The sequence below is a fragment of the Chrysoperla carnea genome, chromosome 1 (assembly GCF_905475395.1).
Source record: "Chrysoperla carnea chromosome 1, inChrCarn1.1, whole genome shotgun sequence".
In the NCBI taxonomy this organism is placed as follows: Eukaryota; Metazoa; Arthropoda; class Insecta; order Neuroptera; family Chrysopidae; genus Chrysoperla; species Chrysoperla carnea.
The window spans coordinates 21581541-21605506 of NC_058337.1; the positions used below are offsets into that span (position 1 = coordinate 21581541).

The 23966-nt window shown below is 29.0% G+C and overlaps 2 protein-coding genes across 2 annotated transcripts; one reads left to right on the top strand and one right to left on the bottom strand.

Moving 5' to 3' along the window:
- Window positions 1-366: 366 nt before the first annotated feature.
- LOC123305445 (U2 small nuclear ribonucleoprotein auxiliary factor 35 kDa subunit-related protein 2) lies at window positions 367-4834 on the bottom strand (the record flags this gene model as incomplete). The annotated part of the gene is made up of 4 exons (XM_044887159.1): window positions 367-702; window positions 1455-1953; window positions 3669-4139; window positions 4741-4834. Coding segments are annotated over 4 exons (1332 nt in total), but the record flags the coding sequence as incomplete, so codon positions are not given.
- Window positions 4835-6791: 1957 nt separating this feature from the next.
- LOC123294629 (maestro heat-like repeat-containing protein family member 1) lies at window positions 6792-21828 on the top strand. The gene is made up of 12 exons (XM_044875764.1): window positions 6792-6842; window positions 8405-8757; window positions 9586-9775; window positions 10736-11352; window positions 11428-11994; window positions 13150-13526; window positions 14688-14841; window positions 15587-16087; window positions 17743-17957; window positions 19422-19755; window positions 20625-20759; window positions 21439-21828. Exons 1-12 carry the CDS (start codon window positions 6815-6817, stop codon window positions 21712-21714), a joined length of 3747 nt encoding a protein of 1248 aa, XP_044731699.1. The 5' UTR covers window positions 6792-6814; the 3' UTR covers window positions 21715-21828.
- Window positions 21829-23966: the final 2138 nt, after the last annotated feature.

Sequence of the window (23966 nt, forward strand, 5' to 3'; positions counted from 1 at the left end):
TATCGTGCTTTCGGGCGGACGGGCAAACGAAAATGGACTAATTAGATGATTTTATGAACACCTATATACCAAAAATTTGTTTGACCATCAATATTTCTAAGCGTTAAAAACTTGGGACTAAGCATAATGTACTTGATATATTTCATATGTACAAACGGTATAAAAATTAATACATACTCCCCATGCATCAAAAACTTACCCCCAAAAAATTACATTATTAATATTTTTATTCACAATTTCCTTTCACTTTTCTTCCAACGAAATGGCGCCCTTTACTCACCTTATTTTGATATTAAAGATTCCTTATTATATGAAAAAGCTGTACTTATTTATTATATCATGATGCATTTTTACATGGTCGGTAAATAATGAAAAAATATTTTTAATTAAAAGAATTATCAATACAAAAAATATATACAAAATGAAAAAGTAAGTCATCTTTTCTTCTTATTTCGATCGTTTCGTGATTTTGGGCTGTGACTTCTACTTCTACTACGACTTCGGCTTCTGCTACGACTTCGACTATGATTTCGATATTTTTTTGATTTACGTCTTTGATAATCACGTTCACTACGTTCCGTCGAATGTCTTGATCGTTCTGTGGAATGACGATTTCTTTCACGTGATCGATGGCGTTTTTTACTTTTAACTGTTCTATGGTGTTCTATTTCCATTTCTGGTGATTCGGACCATCGACAATGGCTGTAATACAAATTATTAGATGATAGTTTTTAAAAATTTTGGAGTATAAACTATGGAAATACTAAGTGATTGGTTGAATCGGGATATAAATTACGGACTATTAACTAGTAGAAAGAATCAAACAATGGTAATTAACTAAGAGAAACAAACTAGTTGGGGGTGACAAACATTTTTTGCTGGATTTTCGGACAAAGCAAATGAAGGAGAACACAAATATATATTAACTATTACAGTTCGGAGGCGAAATTCACCTCACCCATCGATTATTTCGTTAAAGATGATCTTATTACGGATATTGTGGCCTGAATTAAATAAACTGTTATAAAAATTTGTTCCGAAATTTGAAGTTCATAAATGAGTGTTATTGCAATTAGAAGTATTAGAATTTTTGCTGTGTATTTCCCACTAAGCTACTGTACCAAGCAAGTCAGGAATGAAGAGATCAAAAAGCTAATGAACTTGCTAATGGGACTTAAAAATAGGTTATAGATTTGTAACAGCCCACAAGTACACAAATCAGAAGACCAGTTATTCGTTGTATCACATTTCGTGACAAAGTCTTGTATTTTGTCTATACGCATACTTACGAGACGTAAAAAATGATAAACTAAATTATAAGCTTAGCGGATCAGGAGTTTAAGACTCGTTAACGCTAATTTTTTAGAAATGTCAAATAAATAAAAATATAGTATTCTAGATAAAATAAGGCAAACGACGTAAAAATAGATTCGCTAAATAAAAATTTACTATACCTTAAGGTTCGTGGAGCTGTAATATTACTCTCAAAATTATTTCGATTATTAAAATCAAACTTCTTAAAACGTTCCCCAGGATTTAAGAACACATGTAAAAAATTACAATTTCGACCTTTGGGGCATTTATTTTTGAAAAATAATCCACAAATAGCTGCTGTCCAACTCGGAATTGATGTAAATTCAACAGTTAATTGTTTTCCACCATACCAACGTCCATGAAACATACGATACGCTTTTAATGCACTTTGTAAATGTTCAAATTCCACGTAAACATTACCGCGTAAATGTTGCTCAAAATTTTTACACACACGAAAAGTAATAATAGGACCACATTTTGCAAATTCTGGATAAACATCGGAATAAAACTCTGTGAAATGTGCATAAGTATCGTCATCGTCGAATTCTAAACTAATATCAGCATCGTATTCATTTTGATTTGATTGTTCCATTCCGAAATGTGAATAGAAACTGTTTATTAATAGTATTCTACTGACACCTGCAAATCAAATTATAAGTGTTTAATATTAAATCATATTAAAAATTAAATTATCTTATGATTAACAGACTAATATTCCAGGAATGCCAGATTTCCGCCAGCCATTTCACTTCGTCTGATATGCTATACTATACTTTTATATTATGGTGCTGATTGAAAAATAAATTACCAAGAAAATAAAACTTGAGGAGAAATCAAAAAGACTTAGAATCAAGTTCCTTGGTGTTTTTTTTTTCGAGGCCCCATGCTCCCGTTTGGATAAGCACCGTGAGCGACAGCTGGCCCAGTATCAATTGGTTTTTGGTGATAGCCAGGCGCTAAATTGCGAAAAAGAAAAAAATTTAAGTCGACGAGCTATGTTAGGGACGTTCCCAAAAAAATCACGTTTTCTTAGGATCATTTTTAAATCGTGCATATGCATATATATAAGCAGGTAATTTTTTTTAATATCCCTTACGATGTCAAATTGAAAGATTTAAGCTGTTAAAGTTTGCGTTTTTAATATGTAAATCCTATATCGAATTATTTTTAAAAGTATGCTTTATTATGTAACAAGGCTAATTTTCCTACGATTAATTTGGAAAACTAATATTCATTAGTTAAAAGCATGACAAATATTTTCCCATAAAGAAAAGCGGTACTTGTTCTGTTCGGTAGTTTACTCTTAATTTTCGTCTAATTTTCCCAAGTTCTAACAGAATCCACCCTCAAAAATTGAAATGTAAGTATCAATATTTTCATACACTCATTTTTTTTGGGTACGTCTTTAAGTGGGATATCATTCATTGAATAGGTATTTGAAAATCCTAACAAAAAAGTGAAAAATAAAAAATTATTTTTTAATTAGAAAACTCAATAGCGTTAAATAAAAACAAGTCCTTTAATAGTCGGAATCCATTAAAATCATCCCTCCGGCTAAAATCATCCCCATACTGGGTTCCAACTGTTAAAGTCGCCATGTAAACTACTGTATTTGTTTTTTTCTTTTCAGTTTTAAATTTATTTTTTTATTACGTATTTTGAATAAAATAATTAAACAAAAAAAAAAAAAAAAAAAAAAAAAAAAAGCAGACTTCAATGCTTATCAATATATTCAAAAAAAATTTGTTTAGCGATTCTACCCCGGTTCACATGATACTTAAAAAAGATTAGATGACTATAAAGTGGTGATTTATGCATTGACTGTATATGAAAGTATGCAAAAAAGTTTAATGATTCCAACCCGATTGAAAATTGATAGTATAGGGGTTGACTTAATACTTGGCACATCAAATATAGTGAGCTGACTTTATGGTGAGGAAAAGGCCATCAGCTGACATGATAAAAATTATGATGTAAAACATCAGCAGTGACAGTAATTAAAATCATTTTGATTGAAAATTGATAGCAAAAGTCGTAAAGCCACCTTCAATGACCTGTAATTTAGAGTAGGATAAGCATAAGTATATACTAAATGATATATATTAAATCAAAAAGTGCAGCGCACTCGAATTTGGCAAGTATAATGTTTTCTTAAAGGATCATGAAAATACAGGCTTTCCCGAAACTATCGATATAGAAAAGCATAAAAGAAAGTTTCTTTACATGTTTTAGATTCAATGTACTACTAACGACCTAGAAACCGTGGATTATAAATGTAGTTTCAATATGCAATAGTTTCGGTTTCCTCGTATGCAGGTTGGTATGTTAGAAAATAATAATAAAATCTTATCAACCTGGTTTAATATGATTTCGTGAACAAGTATCGCTAAAACGACATACTCCCGTCTTCTTAAAAAATGGACAAATTTCCTTCGTCGGATTTGTCTCAAAATTTACGGTTAAACTTTCAGGTAATGCACCATCATTTTCAATAAAATCTTCAATTTGTTTTTCCAATTCTTTTTGTTTCTGTTGTGTAGCTTCTAATAAAGCTTCTTTCTCACGTTTTTTCTCTGCAATTAATTTTTGTTCTTTTTCCCATTCTTCACGAATAATTCGATCTTGTCGCTCTCTTTCGCTTCGTGCATTTTCTAATTTTTTTTGTAATTCTTCCCATTGTATTTGTGCTTCCCGTTCTCGTTCTAACCATTTTTGATGTTCTATTTCTGATTGTCTTTCTTGTTCCAACTGTTCCCATTGTTCGATTGCTTCCAATTCTTTTAAATGTTGAATATAGATTGGAGATTGTTCTAATCTCTTTTGTTCTATAAAAATGTTTCATGTTTAAAAAATTTTGGTTCATGCAGAATTGTCCTCGTCCTCATAAAATAACATAGATGTTTTTCAGAGCTTCATAATGGTAAACATTTAAATAAACCCATTGCTAGGTTTAGACAGGAATCGATTTAGGAGTAGGGTAAGATGACGGTTAATCAATTTTACCCTCAATCATTGCAAAACAGAGACAGATATTGAATACAAACACATTTATCTTTTTCTGATGAAATGGGTGCAAATTTTTACTTAAGACCAAAGACTTAATATTAAGCATAGACCAGAAAACAATACTCTGCTGTATATTATAAAAGTATCTCGTATATAAATCATTATAACATTATGATTCGTATGTTTATAATGTTATAAGCGATGGAAGATTTTTATTCAAAATAACAATCACATGCAAAATTGTCTGCAATATTTTTTTATGGTGTCAGTCTATATTTTTATATGTCTGTTATACTGACATAGAGTTTAGTCATTTAAATCTACGAACTTCGAATAATCAAAGTTGCTCCCGTCTACATACAACAATTATGTTAAACATCCGTTATTTTAGGAGAACAAGTACAAGTTGAATTAAAATACCCTCAGCTTCTTTAGCATCACGTTCTTTAGCTAAAGCCTGCCGAATTCGTTTACGTCGTGCTTTCTTTGCTAATCTCCGCCAAATACGATGTCTAATCACAAAAAATAATATTAAGGAACATATTTAAAAATAATATACAGAATGTCACCCAGAAATTTGTATTCATTACGAAAAAAAACTTCCAAGGCGCATTCTGTAGGTATATAACTATGAATTATGGTATATTTTTAATACAAAACTTTACTAACTTTCCCATTTATATTTAAAATTTATTTAAGGATACAAATATCAAAATTATTGCAGAAATTTCATTCGATTTCAAGAAAAATATTAATTTATTATTTTTATTTATCCGGCATGCATGCCTCTTCCATTTGACAGTTTGTTTATAACCTTAGTAATGCTCTAGCGGTACAATATTAAACCAAAGTTTTGACAGCGTTTAAAATAATGCTGAGCAGTATATGCAATGAAGTACAGAATTTATATTCCCGACTCTTTTTCTTAAAATATATATCCGAGTGAATCGTATCAATTTCCCCGAAATTTTTTTTATCGATTATAGTAATCGATCTAAATCTTTTTTATTCGTTTGGAAATCTCTTGATTTTTTTTTTATCTTGGTTGATTTATTTTGCTGTAATTGAAGACCAAGTTTTATGCAAGAAATCGAAATTTAAACTATTTTCAGCCAAGAAAATTTAAAACTTTCTTAGCCATTTTGATGATCTTCGCAACAGTTGACAAAAGCAACTGCCTTGATTTCTAACTCGGCAGTATTGACTGAGTACAGTCCAACAGACCGTTCGTTGGCACTATGCTAGAACCGGCAAATACCATAGGGAGCGTGCATAAACTACCCAGATCAATTCCAGCTTCTTTTGAATCCCTCGCTCCCTCTATGTAGTCCACCGTAACTTTTATTATGACCTCTCCCCCTCCAGATAGATAGTAACTTTTTTATTATCGCATCAAGGAGACATTTTGTATTTTCTGAAACACTGGCATTACGGCATTCTAAAAGTTTGACGTTCTTAAATATATATATAAATACATATAACGCAACTTAACTGCAAATTATTTTCATTGTATCAAAAAAATATACATCAAGAAAATTACGCAAATTGATTTCATTACCATCCTCCCCTGATGTAGCTCGGCGTATCTATTGAACTAATTAACTCCCGCTTTTGACTGTGCCAATCGGTTTAAGGATGTTCCCTTAAATACAATAGTATATTACACATTTAGGGAGCAAAAGTAAAGAATGTCTCAGATCTCGGCATCGCCTCGGGCAACAATGAACATGAGAGTTGAGACATTATTTACTTGCTCTCGTGGTGTGTATACTATTTTTCTCCCTGCCGGAAGCAGAAAGTGGCAACTTCGTTTTGAGCATAGGGACGAAAGATAACACTTTCCGCTCAAAGGTGAGAAAAATATTTTGTATGGGATGACGGTAACAGCTAAGTCCAGCCATAAGCACAGCTATTGTTAGGTACAGAAATATATAAACCAAGTTTGCGGTCAATATCTGTCTCTTCTATTCTTTAGATTTAGTCAAGTGAAGAATAAAGGACAGAAATTAACGGCGATTGCGATTTTTCGTTGATTCGTTTATGTATTAACCAATATTCTTCAAACTTATTATTTTGCTCAGATGTACATCGTCATGGAATGGAATGTCTAACAATAAATAATTTCGGAATGAATCATTTTTGAAAAGTAAAAATAAAATGCAATATTTGCACTTACAAGACAAAATATTGAACTGAATACATAAAACAAAATTATTTGCAAATATTCTAGATTCACGAAAAAATTCAAATAAATGCTTCATTGTATCTAATAAATAATTCACTAAAAATTTTCTTCTATTGTCATGTGTTCTTGAATGTTTATGTAAAACGTCATATCACTTTGACATTTCGTGACAAGTCATGTAAACTAAGACAAAAGTGATTAAAATGTTTATTATGATGTAAACTAATGCAATAATTAATCTGAATTATATTAAAACTTTAGTGTTGTGAATTTTTATTTAATTAATTGTAATTAGTGGAATAATTAAAAATGTCTATTACCGATACACATATTTTAAGTAAGTTAATTATAATTCGATAAGCTCGCTAGTATATAAATGTAATACCTGCTAAATATACGTGCAAAATTTTCAAAAATGTTAGGTTTTTATATCGCCACGTTAATGTGGTAATTTAAAACTACCATACTTTTAAAAAATGTAAAATTTTTTAAAATTTTCACATATTATAAATAGCTTTTATAGCTACAGGGTACTGAATATGTTGTATCTTAAAAACTTTAGAAATTTAATCTTTTTCTCTCTTCATTTCTAAAACTAATCTTCATGAAATAAAATATAAAGTACTTTTTCCGCCATATTATTCAGTCAAATTCCATGTCGTAATGTGAATAAAAAGTTGATTTGCTCATACACAGTTTGTACTGTATGGATCATCGTTAACAATAATAGCACTCATGAAAGCGTCGCTGCAAATTAACTAATCGTTAAGAAAATCTCCTAGTAGTAAGGAGTTGGATAAAAAAATATGTAAGATTGGTCAGATATCTCGTATGTACATATCTCGATAAACACGTAGGTTTTCTGTTCGGGTGAGGGTCCTCTAACACCACCATCTATCTCTTTCGGGTCATAAACATACCGAAGCGTATAGTAGCCTCTATTTGAATACCATGTATATATGTAATATATATCAAGGTATACTAAGTTTAGTCCCAAGTTTGTAACACTTAAAAATATTGATGCTGCCAACAAAATTTTGCTATAGGTTTTATATACACCTTCATTAGTCCATTTCCGGTTGTCTGTCTGTCTGTCCGTCTGACATCACGATAACTCAAAAACGAAAAGATATATCAAGTTAAAATTTTTATACCGTACTCAGGACGTAAAAAATGAGGTCGAGTTCGTATATAAGCAACATATGTCAATTGGGTCTTGGGTCCGTAGGACTAACCTTGTAAACCGTTAGAGATAAAACAAAATTAAAACGTAAAAAATATTCCTTATAAAAAAATAAACAAGTTTTGTTTGAAACATTTTTTCGTAAACATTACTGTTTACTCGTGAGGGCGCAAATTGTATAGTATTTATTACATGGGAATATTAGTTATGTATGTGTGACATGTATGTATGTGTAATGTGACAGTGTAACAAACAATTGACTGAGTTAATTGTTGAAATACCATGTATAAACAGTGTTGATTACTCTGTCACATTACACATACATACATGTCACACGTATATAACTGATATACACATGTAATACATACTATACAATTTGCGCTCTCACGGGTAAACAGTGATGTTTACGAAAAAATGTTTCAAACAAAAGTTGTTTATTTTTTATAAGGAATATGTTTTACATTTAAACTTTTATTCTACCTCTAACGGTTTACAAGATGGGTCCTATAAACTTAGTATACCTTAGTATATTTCATATACATGGTATAACAATTATTTTAATGTATGGTATGCAATATACAACATTGTAAACAACATTTCCGTTAAATATTGTATATCTTCTTTTTTTTCTATCGCTAGATAGAGTATTTCTTAGAATTAAAATCCCCTAGTAGTTTTAGAATTCAATTAATGAACTCGTTTTTAATTTTTTTTAGATGTAATACAAAATCTAATAGAATCGACGTCAGATATTAATGATAATGTAAAAAATGCTGTAAAATCTTCATTGTATAAATTATCTGATAGATACGCAAATGATATATTAAAAATCGCACATGAATATTATACAACACAAACAAAGCTACACCAAACACAACAGATATGTATTTTAGAAATTATAGCACATATTGTATTAGAGCAGACAAAATGTATTGATGGGGATGTTGTTCTAACGTTAATTGAATTCAGTGTGCATGAAATGATTAAACCAAATACAGTTTTACATAATGAAGAAGAAAAATTTGCATCAGATATATTGGTTGCTCTTGGAAAACATCATTGTATACAGGTAATTAATTTACCTAGTGATTGAGTAAACTAGAACCAATGCTGGTCACTGATGTCGCGAAAAACTGGCAAATTCGTCTCAAATCGAAAATTATCAGAATTTTTAATTGCACGGAAATTATTATGGAAACCTCATAAATCTAAGGAATAACCACAAATCTTGGAAACTATCCAATTCAGGTTTGCCCTTAAAAAAATTTGTTGTGTCCAATTTGATAAAACTTAGTTCTCACTTACACGGAGTAATTTCCAAAAATGCAAAATCCCAAAATTACAAAAATCGAGTTCGTAGGATGATTAAATAGATATTTCTGAGATACCGTTCAATGTCCTATACGAAGCGCAATTTCAGGTACATAATTATTTAAAAATATAAGTCTAGCAGTAAGTTGAACTAGATTTTCGTGACTTTGCAAAATTAATAAACTGAAACAAATTTTGTTTAATTTTATTTTTATTTTTTAAGTTTAGTGATTAAAACACGAAAAACCGAGTGCAAGTAAAATCGTAAAAATCACAAATTTGGTTTTCGTCATTCTGCGCCATCTAAACTTTTGTTTAACGTGTAGTTAATTCAGTCTCTGGCAAGTACGTGAAGGGATTAACAAGAGATTCAGATCATTTCCTTATGTTGTTTGACCCACAGAATCGATTTCTTATTTTGGATAAAATCTTCAAAATTGAATTATACGCTTCAAAAAACGTAGGAAATCGTCTGAATCTCTTGTTATTATTTTTATAACATTGCTGGAGTAACTGTACGTTAAAAAAATCTGTCACCATCTACATCTTCATTCTTATTGAATCATTTAAACTTTTTTGTAATTAGGTAATGGAAGGATTAATGAATAAAGTAGTAATTGGAACTATACCTCATTATATGATTGTACATACCGTTGGATCATTGGCGTTAACAAATTGTTATGGAACAATTCCATATGTAAAAAGTTTATTAACAAAATTATTACCAATTGCACCCATGTTAAAATTTGATCATCATAAACAAGCTTTTACGTATGGTTAGTATTTATTTAAATTTAGATCGATACCATGCGCGCTTTTTTTTTGTACAGCAACCAAAGGCAGTTCTTTATTTTTCCGCCCAAGCTTTTATTTCCTAGATCAATTATTGTATTATATAAATACGTATTTCGGCTACAATATAGTCATCATCAGTATGAATTAGGTAATCCGTAATTACTCTTATAGTTTATGTTACGCGTTACTAATTTACTGACAGTCGCATGCTGGTAGATTGGTACATAAATAATAAATATTTATATTATACTATAGTTGTCTATGGTTTGGTGTGTGCACAATTTATGTTTTTTTAGGTATCTAACAAATTGTACCGTCGACCAATCAGCTTCGATCCTAAATAGGCCAATTCTATTAGAGTATTTTACCACCTGACTTTGACACTTAAAATAAAAATTCAAATTACAAACCAAAATTGAATTATGAAAGTAAATTGTCTTTCAATTTCAAAATCCATTATTAATTCTTAAAATTCAACAATAACTTTGCAATTATTATTAAATCCGAATTATGAATAGATCCCCTATTCAAATTCATTGTTTCATTACCCTATTTTTGATTATAGATTCTTTCATAGGCTTCTAATTCGCTAGGGTTGGGTAATGATTTTAAAAGTTTAAATTTAGATTTTTATCGATTGTATGATTATTTTCGAAAAACAGTTTGTCGTCTGTTTTGGCCCACATATTTCTTCGAACAATTTTGATATCCAATAGATTCCCGCCGACTGTTCGTTATTTACTTCATCATTTGAATTTCTAAGAAAATAGCAAATTTTAAGCATTTCCAAGTTTGACAGAATTATTTTAGTATACAATATCATGATAATTAAATTACGAACCAGACTCGTTTCGAATTTCCCCAAAAGTCTTCATTAGGTCCAAAGTTATTGCGTTATTATGACGAGAATAAAGAATAATATAAGTATATATTTTTTTTAGTAATCGGTAGTATTAGTACTGGAATAATCGAATACATTTCAAATGTTCAAAAAGCACCAGATCCAACATTATCAAAAGAAACATTCTACAATGAATTATCGAAATTCTATGATATAATTGTACATTCGTGGCTACCCGCATCGCGAGAAATAAAAGTTATCATATGTATATTAAATGCAATAAGCTCACTAATTTATGTACTACCAGATTCAAAAATTAATGAACAACTACCAATAATTATACCACAACTATTAAATATTTACAAGAAATTACAAAATAAAATTGAATCACACTTTTTAACAAAATGTATTTATAGTTTAATCGTTTGTACACCACCAGATAAACGGAGCATTTTATTGGAACAACGTTTAAATGATATTGTTCATACTTTAGTCGATAATTTAACAGTAATTGAACCAGATTATAATAATATTGATTTATTGAAGAATCATACGGAAATCTTACGATGTATGGAAACATTATTTTCATATTTTCCATATCAAATGATTGATATTATAAAAACTGCCTTAAATAGCGATGTTAACAAGTTAAAAGCTTTAATTATTATCTGCCATATGATGAATACACAAGATGAAGCTTTAAAAGCTCAATTAAAAGCTTTTATAAATATTTTAAAGAATTTATTATCTTCTGATATTAATTTTCATAATCAATATGGAAATCGTGCAAAGAAAATTATGTTAAAAATTATTGTATTATTAATTTATCATCGATATCTTGAGAATGAGGATGATTTACGATTATTTATTGGTTATATTATTAAATTAACGTGCATCCAATCTGATACAGATAAAGAATTTAAAAGTGTTTGTGATAATTCTTTATATTTGATTACTTCCACAACGAGTTCTGTTGAATCTCTCTTATGGGAAATGTTAAATGATTGTTTAATTAATCTCGAATATCAAAATGGCGTTTGTAGTATTTTACGATGTTTAGCATTTTTATCTGCGAAATTTAAAAATGATAATGAGGAAATAAATTTATCAATTGAAAAATCTTCAAAAATATTTATACGTTGTTTAAGTTTATTATCACGCCCTTTGGTTAATTATCAAGGAACATATATATTAAATTATTTAAAAAATTTTGCACCGTTTATTAGTTCAAAATTAACTCAATTATGGGATAAACGTTGTAATGAAATTTTAAAGTACTTAGAATACACGTCCGATAATTTTAAAAGTGATGAATGGTGTACTATTTTATTACAATTTTGTTATGATACAACGATTATCGTACAAAATGAATCATGGATTTTTGATTTAATTACTGATTTACAGTCTACCAATTTAAATATAAATATTCAAAATGATGATAAACATTTTTTATTATTGACTCTAGCGACGATTTTATCAGCCACAAAAAAAGTTGAAATAACGATTGATGCTGTTCTAAATTTATTAAATTCTCAAAATATGGATGATTTAAAAACATGTACAAAAATGTTAAAAATTTTAGCAAAAAATAATGAAAAAGTAATTTTAACCAAATTAAAACAAGTTATCAAAATTCACGATGAAAAAACACAACACCGTGGTAGTAAAACTGCAAAATTTTTACTTAATTTTATCAATAAAGATTCTCGGGATCAAAATGAAATTTTTGAAAAATATAGAATTGGTATATTAATGTGTTTTAATGAATTATCGCAAATGTTAAGTGCACAGATTTTAATTGAATATGATATATTAAATTATGTTTTAAATGAATTAAAATTAAATGCTAATAAAAATTTACAAATATGTTCAATTGCTCTAACTACAATTACAAATATTATAACTACATTCAATCAAAATCGTAATAATATTATTATTAAAACCGTTATAATTGATGAATTTGATTTATTTACAATATTTGATCTTTTAAATAATGATGAATTAATTTTACAAGTTTTGGACGCAACAATTTCAATTATAAAATTTCAATCGAATGTTTTATTAAAACCAGAACAGAAAACACGTATTTTTAAAATTATTTTTGAAAATATTTTATCAACAAAAAATATGAATAATGATTTAATTATTGAAAAATTATTAGCACTGTTTAATGAAATTATTTTACAAGAAATTCAACCAAATATTTTAGAAGAAATGTTTTATTTATTACATCAAATGATTTTAAGTTCAAATGATACACAACGATTAATTGCATTAAAAATATTCAAAGAAATTTTATTACAGTATTTAGAAATGTTAAATGTTCAATCGCAATTAGTTAATTTTAAATTTGAGCTAACTGGATTTATTTGTGGATGTTTAATACCACGATTGTACGATACAATTATTGAAGTGCGAATTTTAACTATTTATTGTATTAATTATATTCTACAAATTGCATTAAAATATGAAAATAGTAATTTAATTGATAATAATACAAATAAAATGACGGTTATTATTGAAAATATACAACAAAATGATGATGCTTTAATTGAAGAGACAATTATTGATTATACATCATCGATAATTTGTGTGAATTTATCACATTTTCAATTAATGAATTTTATTGAAAGTTTGTTGAATGGTTTGTTAGATAGTAATTTGAATTGTGCGCGAGCGTGTACTTATGTTTTGAATACATTTATACAATATAAAGGTTTAGATATGTATCATTATGTTGATGATATTGTTGTTAAAATTATAACGATCGTGGAAAAAATACAAGATGCAAATGTGAAATTGTTAACGTTAAAATCAATTGGAATATTAGCATCGTTACATACAAAAGTTGTTATTAATATATTGTTAATACAACCATTAGGTTATGACACGTAAGTATTTTCTGTATATTTTCGTAGTTTAGGTACAGTAGTAGTTGCATAGCTCCCCATAATCAACTTTTACTTAAATCGTCCCTTTCCTTCTTTAGTAATAGACTTAATAGTTAGTGGAGGTAAATCAGGGATCGATCTAGAAATTTAGCCGCTCCAGGTAAAAATAATATTCGCCTAAGTCTACTTGTGTTTTTGAACAAGATACAAAAGTTGATGAGAGTATTTTTGTAAATATATATTATGCCTGATAAAGAGTTTCTCAAAAACTACTGGTTGAATTAAAATTCATTAATCCATCAAAGTCATTTCATGTCGAAAGAGTTGATTTCTTACTTTCTATTTAAATATTTCTTCTTCTTTTTTTCGGCTTGGCGTGCTTAAATGCTGTCTTATAATATTCGTAGGAGACAGCATTAAAAAAATTATGAGGCAAGTCAGCACCTAGATTATTGGCCTAGATTTACAGCGGTAAAAGTAGCATTTTTTACAGAAAAGTCTTAGAAAAACTACTTCTCCTATAAAGAAAACTGAGGACTTCTATTCTTATATAAATGCAGGGTGGCGCTGAGATGTCAGAGATGCTTCATATATAGATTCTATGACTAATTTTAAGCAAAAACAACAATTCACTTTCTCTGAAATCCTAACGCTTCTTAAAATAGTTCGAATGTATAAGTAATATAAGTGCCATCCATCATTAAAGCTGTTCAATATGACTTGTGCAATACATAATTATTATCGTTTGAAATTTTTGAAAAGTTAATAAAATCATTGTTGTTTAAAATTAGTCATTGGATCCGTATATGATGTACTTCGGATGCCTCGGCAATCACCCAGTATATTTAAATACTATTAATCAGATGTTCCTGTTCCTGGAATAAAAAGTGGCCCATATCAATTTCGGCAATTCAAATATCTCTTCAAAAATTTAACCAAAGAATTACGTTTCTTCGTTTTGACCTATCAGAAGTTCAAATAAACGATCTAATCCACTTTCACATTTAAGTTAATAATTGTAAACCAGGTGTTTCATGGTAAACTATTTATTTTGTTTTTTGAAAGGTTTAGATAATTTCCTATCCTACTACAATATGTACCTAAATTGTACGTAAGTTCTCAATAAATTGGGAAAATCACAAATTTAGTTTATGGTTTTAGTTGTATATCGGAATGTTGGAGAATTTTAACTAAAGATCCAGTATTGGCAACAACAATTTTATCCCATTTTATAAAATTAATATCTGGTACAGGAGTTTATGATGAACAAGTCAGCAGAGATCGCATGCGTATTGCAATACATCAACCATTAGCAGTAAGTATTTTTAAACCTTTGACAAATCTTGCCAAACACTTTCTTTTAAGAAATTAAAAAATGTGTGATCGATTTAAAGAAATAAGTACTTTGGAAGATACTTCCAAAAATTTATGGTTGTAGTAAATTGTTGCAGTTAAGATATGAGAGAAATTTTCCGAAAAAAATTGAGCATTATTGTTAGAATACTCGCTATTTTATTTCTCTTTACGCTTTTTTACATCATGGTTCTCCGGAGATGAAAATTTGAGCATTCTTGCTTGCTCTTTTTGTTACTATTTTTTTTAATAGTTAGTAAGTTTCTTTTGGCAATTTTTTTTTTTTATTTTTTTGTAAAGAGTACCAGTTAAATACTGTCCAGAATCAAGAACCTAATCTATGCAACAAATAATCTGTTTAATCTATCATAGGGTTAGTTTTTTTTTTGCCAATAGCTACCAATTAAATACTTTACAGATCCAAGAACCTTATTTATGCAAAAGATAATCTATCTAATCTATCATAGAATTTCAGAAATAATGTTATTTAGAATATTTTATCATTAATTTTGCAGATGTATCTAATCTATCATAGGGTTTCAGCAAAACATGTGTATTTATGTATCAAATTTATTTATACTTACAATCTATTTGTTAATGAAATTTTATTACTCTAATTTAGATAAGAGAATAAAAAAATTCTGACTTAGTTAGTTGAGACAAAATTTCTTGAAATTTGAATTTTGAATCTTGAATTTTATTTTTAGGCCATAAGTGCAATGTCAGATATATTTAGCTGTTCACATATGGAGGAATTAGCATCAAAAGAATTTACTGAAATTTTTTGTACATTATATATTTCGTTAGCATCGTATATTGATGTTTCTGCACCGATTGCAGTACCAACATCAACATCAGGAACTCGTGGTGCTACCAACATAAATAATGAATACAACAATAGCGCAAGTGATAAATTAACGAGTATAATTCCAAATCGTAATGCATATAAATTAAATCCGATAAAATTAGTTTTAAATGCATTTAAAACATTTTTAAAATGCTCAAAAAGTGAACATATATTAGAATGTATTAAAAAAATTGATACATTAGAAACAGTTCAACAATTTATTGATCTGGTACCAAAATTAATGTTTGCAATATGTACAACAATGTATCATATTTTACCAAAATTGTTAACACATTTAGCTAATTATCGCTCGTCTGTATATGAATTACAACGAATTGCTGTTTATACATTTTATTGTGAAGTAAGTACCTTTAATCTAGTTGGATAACGGGTGATTCATCGTGAGATCCAGGAAAATGTTGTTAACAAAAAATTGAAACCATTAATTTTTTTGAAAATTATTTCAAAGAAAGACTTGAAACATTAGCAAGTTTAGACTTTTCCAAACATTTCCAAAATGGCTTGGCACACAGTACGTGAAACTTCCAATTGATATACTTAACCTTTCGTCCACCGCGTTAAATTTCAGCACAGAGTTAGTCGCGTCGCGGCGATGTGCCGCAATGCTAATGTATTTACTGCGTTGTCACATTATGACAGTTTATAAGTGCGCTGATTAAACATAAACAATTACATCGTAAAAGTCGAAAAATTTTTTTTAATTGAATTATTTTATAAAAAATAAATAAACATCACATGTGAAAATTATAAATGTAATCCCTTAACATTACTCAAACATTAATTACATTGATAATATAACCTCAAAGTAGATTCATAATCACATTTTATAAAAAAAAACAAGTGAAAACAAACAATTGACTGAGTTAGTTGTCGAAATACCATGCATAAATAGTGTTGATTATCACATTGCACATACATATTTATGTAATATATACTATACAAATTACGCCTGATTTGCGCCCTCACGGGTAAACCGTGATGTTTACGAAAAAATTTTTCGAATAAAAGTTGTTATTTTTTGATAAGAAACATTTTTTACATTTAAACTTTTGTTCTATCTCTAACGGTTTACAAGATGGGTCCTACGGACCCATAGGTCAAGACCCAATTGACCTATGTTGCTCATTTACGAACTCGATCTCACTTTTTACGCCCTGAGTACGCTCTAAAAATTTCAGCTTGATATCTTCTTTCGTTTTTGAGTTATCGTGCTCACAGACGGACGGGCGGACAACCTGAAATGGACTAAGTAGGTGATTTTATGAACACCTATACAAAATTTTGTTCATAGCATCAATATTTTCAAGCGTTACAAACTTGGGACTAAACTTAGTATACCTTGCATATTACATACATGCATGGTGTAATAAAATACAGACAAATTTATTAGTTATAATTAGATATAGTTCAAATATAAAACGTAGATGGACCTAAGGCTTGCTTGACAACGCTGTACTCGAAATCAACTACCAGACTTTGGCCGTGTAATAGGCAGAGCGCCTTTTTTATTGTCTCAGTACATTGAAATGAAATTTGTTTTAATGAATACTAGAATATTTAAAATGTACTGCATTTATTGTGAGCTTCTGACGTTCAAAGCCATTTTATAATATTAGAGAAACTTTTAAATGTGTCGCCGCGCTTATCACGCGATGGATGAAGAGTTTACAAATAATCCGTTTCTATAGCGTAGTAGTGAATGTCTCTCCCAGATCTCAAATCTGGCAGTTTTGTTAGTCATAGTATTTAGTTGCTAAAATTGTGAGACGACTTGAGTTTCATATGCTTTAAAGTTTTGGAGTTCTGTTTTTCTATAATTATTCAATATCATTTCACAATGCAGTGATGGCTTTATCTTAAAAAGAATAAATTATAAATACCTCACAATGAACCACCAGAAAACCACAAGTGTGCAAGGCAGCAATGTCACTGTGACTGTTGAACAGATATTTTATTGTAGAGATCCTTCTTTAATAATTTTTTTTTTCTTTTAAGTATATACATCAACGATCACATATCGATGTAATATTATTAGAAAGTACAATAGCAGGTTTATTGGAAGGACAGAGTGATGCCAATGCAATTGTACGGCAATTAAGTTTACGTGGCCTTGGTTATATTGCATATCATACAGATACATTAATTACGCGCCATTCTTCGGCTGTTTTAAATGCATTTATGAATGGTTTAGATGAACATAAAATTGGAGGGTAATTATTTATTTATTTTTTTGTGTCCTGATTCATTCATAACGAAGCACTACAGAATATTTAAAATTAAATATTTATAAAGTTTTATAATACGAATTTAATGCGAACGAATTTTCTGTATTACACATCAAACAAAGTTTTAACCTTTCAAAGATTATTGTCCGTCTCTTACTTGCAAAACGAAGTTTTATATGAAGTCTGTAAATCGATACGTAGGCATAACGTCTTTTCTATTATATCTCCTTCTCTGTCTAATTAGGAGTCTTAAACGTTCATTTTGCGTATTTCAAAAGATTTTAAAAAGACCAAATACACTTTTCTGCTATACGTGAAATAAAAATTTTTCACCTAATGTGATAAAAAAAATTCAGTTATTATCCCTGTTATAATTGTTTTATATAAGCAAGCAGTTATACTTCTATAAGACAAGATCCCCACTCTATAATACGTACGTTGTTAGGCCCAGACCGATAATCATCCTTAAAATTGTCGGGCCAACAGCTTAATTATACCTCATCATCAACCTTAATGATATTATTTTTTATTACCAATTTAGACACGTAAAACATTGAAAAGGTCAATTAATCATAGAAAAATATTTTTTTTTTTTGTAAAATCTTTTTTAATTCAGTTTTCTATTATCGGCAGCTGCACGGAAATGAAAATGATTTTTAAAAATTTTGATCTCGTAGATAATTGAAAATTCTTAAACCTTAGATTTAAATATCAAATTAAAAAAAAAATGATACCTTAAAAAATTTTCTTGAAGTTTTCAATTTTTTAACAATTTTATAACCAATAGCTCCAAGGAAGGAAAAAATTTTCAGATTCATAGCAATTCATTTCAATTATTACACTTGCAATGTTCATGCTTAAGCACTAAAAAATTATTGTTCATTAATTCATCCAGTGCATGAATTTTTTTATTTCTTAATTTTCATATTTAATATGATTAAATAATTTCTAATGATTAAGTGTCTGAAGTTGACTTGTCTTGCCCAAGGCAGAGTACCCGTTTTCGGCCGTATTTTCACCCCCTGGTAAAATTGTAACATTGGTTTTAAAATTCCGGGTGTTGAAACATTTTCTTTAGAAAATCTCTTCTTTTTGAATCGTTTTATATATTTCTAAAATCTCTATTACTTTTTGAGATACTTGCAAAAAAATAATCCACCCAAACTTTTTTCACCAAATTGATTATAATAAATGCAATTTTTGCAAGCGGTACTTTATTTTTTCAAAAATTATCTACATGCTATTAGGAATCGAATGATACCTTGTTCATTATTTCCTAGATTCTTTAAAAAAGTTGAACAAAAAAGCACTTGTTGACTATACTATTAAGAAAACCAGCTTGACATTGAATTTGCATTGGACTACTTTTATTGAACAGTGTGTATATCCCCTTAAGATGCAAAATTAAAATATGATTATAAGTATAAATGTTTTATTTTGAATATATAGATACACAACAATAAAAGACTCAACAATGAACAATGATACAACAATAAATATTCCCTTAGAATCATTAAAAGGTTTATATAACATGTTACCAACATTAGACGATGAACAATTCAATGGTATACAAGTGAATATGAGTATACGTATTAAACCATTCTTTGAAAGTGATGATCCTGAATTACGAGCACATGCTATACAATTATTTGGTAAATTGGTTGCATACAGTAAAATTTCATCAAAAAATAAACAAGAAATATGTCCACTACGTGAACAAGTTAATCATAATTTAATATGCTTTTTATTACATTTGAGTGATCCAAATTTGGAAGTAGTTAAGGTCAGTATTTAAAAATATTTTTTTAATTGGAATTTTCTTTATTTTCGTACATGAAAAATCTTTAATTAAATATATATAATAAAAAAACTTAGGAAATAATTTTTTTTAAATAATTATTCGTGTTCGATATTTTGGTTAAGAAGAACATAATTTGGAAAATCAACTTTGCAATGATATCTACAACCCTTGGATGATGAATCCGGTCCTACTTTCAAGAAGTGTAATCCCACTTTTTGGAAATTGAAGACACAGGCGAGGTTTCTATCTCCTCCTTAAGTTCTCTCATGTTATCAGAGGCGACATAATTTTATAGAGTTCCAACTTACATAGATTATAGTTCAGTAAACCACATCCATCCAGGCATCACCGTTCATAGCTATGACTTCGTCAAACTTAACCAAACGGCTTATGGTTATTATCTCAGTCACTCTCTGATTTGAAATATTATCGAAACTTTTGCTACGGAAATTCCTGAATATCTATCTCGTATCAGTGAGCTTACTCAGCTTAACTCAGCTGTTTCAATCTTTTTACGCTAGCTCAACTCGATACTCAGATGGTTCAGTTCTCAGAAGCAGTCAAATCTGGATCGGTTAGTCCTAAAGATTGCAATCAGGTGTCTGGCTATCAACTAACGAACAGTTAAATGTTTATATTTTATCATGGATTTCCGAAAAAAAGTTATTTTCGGGTATCTATGAATTTTATTCAAATACGATTAATATGCATTATTTTTCATCATAAGATGGTAGATCGGTTGATACCCATATATACCACAAATATTTGCCCTAGTCTAAAACAATTCACGATTAGTAATCGAAGAACCTGAAGATAATTTAAAAAAAAATATAATCTTTATATTTTTCTAGGCTTGTAATTCAGCATTACGTGATGTAGTTCCAGTACTAAATACAAAAAAATTTAATGCATTAATTCAAGATCATTTAATTGATGAAGCGAAATTAAACTATAATACATTTATGCCAGCGTTAATTAAAATAATGGTAAGTTGAAATAAAATTTCAATAATTAACTGTTTTCTAATGTCAGTGGCAGAGTCGCAACCAGAGTTAAAGGGGCCCCGGGGCCAGGCTAAGTTCGGAGCCCTATTTCTCTATTGAGTTTGTCAGCTCAATTTTTTCGAATTTTTGTAAAAAAAGAAACAAGGCATTATTATTTCTATTCATAAATTATTAGTTCGATAAGTTTTTCTGTTTTTGTCCTTCGCTCCGGGGCATCGCCCCATTGTAATTTCGGTCTTGGTCAGTGAAATAAAATTTCATCTTATTAATCGTTTTCTAATGTCAGTCGGTTTATAAAAAATATTGTGAGAATATAACATGACATGCTTGTACGCCAAAAGGGAGAGATGCATATAACTAGTTACAACAATCCTAAATACAAAATTTTAACATTCTACGGCTAATCAAGAAATGCAAGATATGTACACACGTAACTTCCAAAATTATAAAAAATGAATTCAAGTAATTCAGCATCAAAAATCGATATTTTGGTTGAAATTTTAAATTTAAAATTTTTCGAAATTATAAAAATCCCTTTACAAGTAAAAAAATGTTAAATTCCCACATTTTAAGTGTATACCAGAAGTCACTGACAAAGTTTGGCTAAACCATGCTGAAACTGTGTCCATGATTATAATTATTATTCCATTTTTTTTTTCAGGCAACAGAAATACCAGAAACATTTTCATATTTGTTAATGAGTTCCTTAACATATTTAAAATCAAAATGTCCTGTAATACGTGCAAATACAGCATTCGTAATTGGTTTATTATGTAATAATTTAAAATTAAACGATAATCAATTGAATAACAATGAAAAATTATTGGAAACAAATAAAAAATCATTAGAAACAGTTACAAATCGTTTGATAACATTATTAAAAGATAATGATTCTAATGTTCGTACACAAACAGCATATGCATTTAGTTATTTATGAATGTCCTTCTTGCGATATGATGCTGTGTTTAATGTCGTTAATGGATGATCTACGAGAAATTCATTCTTTTTTATTGATACACCATATGCTGTGACTGGTTTATAGCCACCATAACCAAATTTATACGTTACATGTGGTAAACGTATTTTATCTGTTTTTATTAAGTCTGTAATTTGATTTATTCGATCTGATGTTAATTTTCTTTCATGTTCATGTGATAATTCTTTTCCTCTAGAAATAAAACATATTTTATTTTACTTAATTAAATTTTATTTTTCCTTAGTCATTAATTTTGCGTCTGTTGTAGAAGAATTGAAAATGGTCGTGATTCTATTGTTGTATAAAAATATATTTATATAAATCATTATATATATAGAATGTCCCAAAAAAATGTATATACTGATCAAGTTCCGACAAGAGTTACCAACGAGATACACAATGACTTATTTACGATATTGGTTTTGGAGAAGAAAGAACAGTCCAAAGTATTAGTAATCTCCTAGAAAATTATTTTTCCAATGTTTATAGCCCGCTACAATCAGTAAGATAAAAGCGGTCATAGGAAATAAATGTGCCCAAATACCATTAAAACGATTAAAAAAATTTTTGATTTCATTGGTCAGCGTTATCGCCTGTGCCTGGACAACAATGGCCACCAATCTGAATACTTTCGATAAATGGCTATTTCTACACTCTTTAACATTATTTTGAATTTTAAAATTTTCCGCATCATAATAATTATAAATGTTACAGACGTAAAAGAGTGTATCCATTTTTTTTTTTTTTTTTTGACACACTGTGCCTATATACCATAGACATAAAGGTATCTTTATATTCCTAGGATATCCTTATATGTCTATGATATACACTTAATCATTGGTGCGTTTGTTAGTACACGTATAATTCCAAACGACTTGGCCAATTAATGTAATATTTACACAATTTATTTGTTTGGCCAGGGCACCAATTCATAGCCTTGTGAAGATTTGATATGTGGCTCTGCGGTCGAATTATTAAAGTGGAAGTATATACCTCTAATACATATTAAGTTTAGAGTATATTTAGCATGAGTCATTATCTGACGGACCAGCTAATATTATTAAAAAAATATTTTGATTTAGATTATTCCTTTTTGCAAACCTAAACTATGCTAAAGTCGAAATGTTTTATTAAGCAGTGCATTTGAACTACTTTACACAATAAAATAAAATTGTTACTTTATTACTTAACTGTTGTTTTTCGTAATATTTATCCCAAAAGAATTTATTACGGTCACTTAACCAACGTGCATTTCTATCATCCCAATCTTTTGCCATTTCTATATATTTTGTTGGAAGTGCCCCATATACTTCTCTATTAAATTTTATCTAAAAATGTTAGAAATATTATTTTATATTATAAACATATGCGGAGCAGCTTTTAAATTCAAAAAGTTTATTACCCTCTCTTACATCGTTTTACGGTTGAGAAATACTGAAGGACAGAAAAAACAGAATATTTATTTGATGCTTTAAAGTCAGTAGAAACAAGAAACTCTTTTGTCGAGTAGGGAACATTTAATTATGTCAAAATGTGATATTATTCAATCACTGATTTTCAGTAAGTTAATTCTATTGTTTCAGAAATGGCTGCATATACAGGAATTTATTGTTGGCTCCCTCAACCAGCTCCCCACCCCCATCGTGCTCACGGGGCTGTTAATTAGTCGGGGCCCGTAAGTCACGGGCCTGTTAAGTTATGTAATATAAATAATTTTAAATATAAATTACAGGATTTGATGTTTGATAAAAACATGAATCGCTATTGAGACGTGGTTGACATAATTTTTCAACATCCTTGTCTGCTTTAAATTTCGTTGAAAGATACATATTTTTAACAATTGTTTCATATGTGTTCTCATCTGAAGTTTCTTCTGGTGGCGTACACGGTGATAAAACGGTTGTCATTTTTACCTTATTTTTTTGTTTTTTTGGTGGATCCTATTAATACAAAAAAATTTTATACATCTACTTTGCCACAACTATTTTAAATGGCACGTTTGAATTTGTATGCAACTCATAAACGCCCATTATTTGATCTTTAATAATTAAATGAGAAACGGTGCTATTATATTGTAATTGGTATTATTTATGTCACAGTTGTGTGTAAACAGTAGTGTATTTTTAATATCGTCTTGGATGATTTAATGTCGAAATCGTTGATCATTTTTGTTAAATCCAACATTTTCATTTGAATTGGCTTATTATACAAGG

Excerpts from the sequence above, each read along its gene's own strand:
- LOC123294629 (XM_044875764.1), top strand. The coding sequence starts at position 6,815 with ATGTCTATTACCGATACACATATTTTAA. Across the intron at positions 13,527-14,687 it reads CAACCATTAGGTTATGACAC|TTGTATATCGGAATGTTGGA; the intron begins GTAAGTATTTTC and ends TTATGGTTTTAG. Across the intron at positions 14,842-15,586 it reads CAATACATCAACCATTAGCA|GCCATAAGTGCAATGTCAGA; the intron begins GTAAGTATTTTT and ends TTTTATTTTTAG.